General features: G+C 39.4%; 1 protein-coding gene across 1 annotated transcript in view; it reads right to left on the bottom strand.

Annotated features, from left to right (window-relative positions):
* The window catches only part of LOC132178239 (pentatricopeptide repeat-containing protein At4g13650-like), a 6,927-nt gene extending 4,955 nt beyond the window's left edge, over positions 1-1,972 (bottom strand). The window contains exon 1 of the mRNA XM_059590688.1: positions 8-1,972. Within this exon, the coding sequence (XP_059446671.1) occupies positions 8-1,892 (1,885 nt within the window). The 5' untranslated portion in view covers positions 1,893-1,972. The remainder of the gene's footprint in view (positions 1-7) is intronic.
* Positions 1,973-2,497: the final 525 nt, after the last annotated feature.

Raw genomic sequence — 2,497 nt, 5'->3', positions numbered from 1 at the left:
TGAATACCAACGCATGCACTAATTGCACTTGGAAATCCTATATTATCAGATCGGATCCCTCGATTCTGCATTTCTTCAAAAAGTTTAAGAGCTTCGGCAAACATATGATGTTGTGCATAGCCTGCAATCATAGCAGTCCAAGAGACAACATCTTCCTCAGTTAATCTTCTGAGAATTTGCAGGGCAGTATCATGTTTTCCAAGCTTAGCATACATATCTATGAGCACACAGGAGACGTACACATTGAGCTGAAAGCTAGTCTTCATGACTTGAGCATGAATCTGCTCTCCTAGATCAAGAGCTCCAGAAAAGGTACAGGTTCTCAGTATACTTGGATAAGTGAATTGATTGGGTATCATGCCTTCAATCTGCATCTGTCTAAATATCTCAAACGAATCACTCAGATTACCTAACTGCCCATAAGCAACTAACATAACATTCCATAGGACCACATTTTCACTCTCTGTCGTAAGGAAAAATTCATGGGCAGTATCTATATCTGAGCATTTCACATAAAGATCCAGCAGAGCACCTTCAAGAATAATATCTGAAGACATTCCAGATTTTATTGCATATGAGTGGAGTTGCCTCCCTGTATGGAGAGCTCTAACAGATGCACTGGCACTCAACAAACTTGCAACTGTAACACAATCTGGTTTCAAGCAATCAAACTGCATTTTCTTAAACAATTCTAGAGCTCTATCACAAAATCCACACTGAGCTAGCCCTGAGATGAGGGTATTATATGAAACCCTGTCCCTGTATCGCATTGTGCTGAAAATGTGTTCAGCAGATATCAAGTTTCCTGAGCGGGAATACAATGTCACAAGAGCATTGCACACGTACATCTCAGAAGAAAACCCCCCCTTAAAAACAAGGCCATGAAGCTGCTCTCCTACATCAAACAACTCTATCTTGGTGCAGGCACTTAGAACGTTTGAAAACATATAAGGAGTAGGAGCAATTCCTGATGTATGCATCTGGCAAAATAGGAGAATAGATTCTACTTCATGTCCATTCTGAGAAAAACCTGTCATCATCGCCACCCAAGAAACACTATCCTTCAAATATAATCTATCAAACATCTTTTTAGCACAATCTATGAAGCCATTTTTCGAATACAAATCAATCAGCGAGTTACATACAAGTGTACTAGCACCGAAACCATGATAAATAATCCTAGCATGAATCTGCTGCACATACTGGAAAGCAACATTACCACCACGGCACGCCTTTAAAACTCCAGCAAATGTTGTTTCATTTGGATTCACATTCTCAGCTATCATTCGGCAAAAGAGACCTAATACCCGACCCGTCCACTTGTCCCCCACAAGCCCATTAATTATTTTATTCCAGGAAGATAAACTTCTATCATGCATATCATCAAAAACCTTAATCGCGCCATCTAAATCACCGCCCGCAATATAGATATCGATAGTTCGGTCACACAAAACATGTTCCGAATCAAAACCCAACTTCAAAATCTTTCCGTGCAGCTTCTGCCCACATCCTAAAGACCCAGAATTCAAACACCCTTCTAAAAGCCATAGATAGGTCTGAAAATTCGCACGAATCCCACGCTCTTCCATGATATGGAGGAAATCAAATACCTTTGAATTTTCTTCATTTTCTTGGACTGGAAATTCGTCGAACGCATGGGATACGGCGGTGTTACTAAAACCAGCTAAATTTATTCCGAGCAAAACATGGTTTTGCATAAAAGAATTGCAAAGTGGGATTACCTTATGAAACGTTGTAGCGGGTTTCACAGTGCTTTGGCGTTTGAATGCACGCGGGAAGTGATAGAACAAGGAATATGGGAAGGACCCGCGAAGAGAAAGTGGAGCGAGAAGCATTTGAAGAGGATACTTGGAAGATAAAAGAGTCAGCATCTAATCTCCGAAGACCAGCTTCTTATCAGCCAAACACGATTCTTCCCACATTCATGGCCTTAGGACCACTGCAGAAGGCCTACTGCAAAGACGAACAAACCAATTAAGCAAATCAAACATTTATCACAAAATATTTATATCCTTAACAAACTCAAATCACTTTGTTAGGAAAAAAACGCACGTCAATTTAATAAATTGGAGGGTTAATAACTTAATAATCTTTTTAGTAACTAGGTTTGCACTTTTTTTATTTTTTCTCACCTAGGTTTTAAATCGTATTATAGATGATACTTGACTTATGGATAAAGACCAATTTAATACCTTCGTCACATTCTATCAACCGAACTAATTTCAGCCACTCCATTCCGGCTCTGAGCCACCTCAATGGCCAAAATGGGGTGGCCGGCCACCCCCATTGGCTAGGCCACACCATATTTGTCTTTTTCTTTTTGTAAGTTTTGATTTTTTTTAATTATTTTAATTAGTTTTATGATTTTTTTTTCTTTTAATTTTTTCGGACACGAGGCATGCTTTTGTTAGAACACATGTCAATTCGTTAGTTTGATTGACGGAATGGTGACGGAGGTACTAAACCGATATTTACC

This window comes from Corylus avellana, chromosome ca4 (genome assembly GCF_901000735.1).
Source record: "Corylus avellana chromosome ca4, CavTom2PMs-1.0".
NCBI classification, from domain to species: domain Eukaryota; kingdom Viridiplantae; phylum Streptophyta; class Magnoliopsida; order Fagales; family Betulaceae; genus Corylus; species Corylus avellana.
This window is presented reverse-complemented; position numbering and strand designations above follow the sequence as displayed.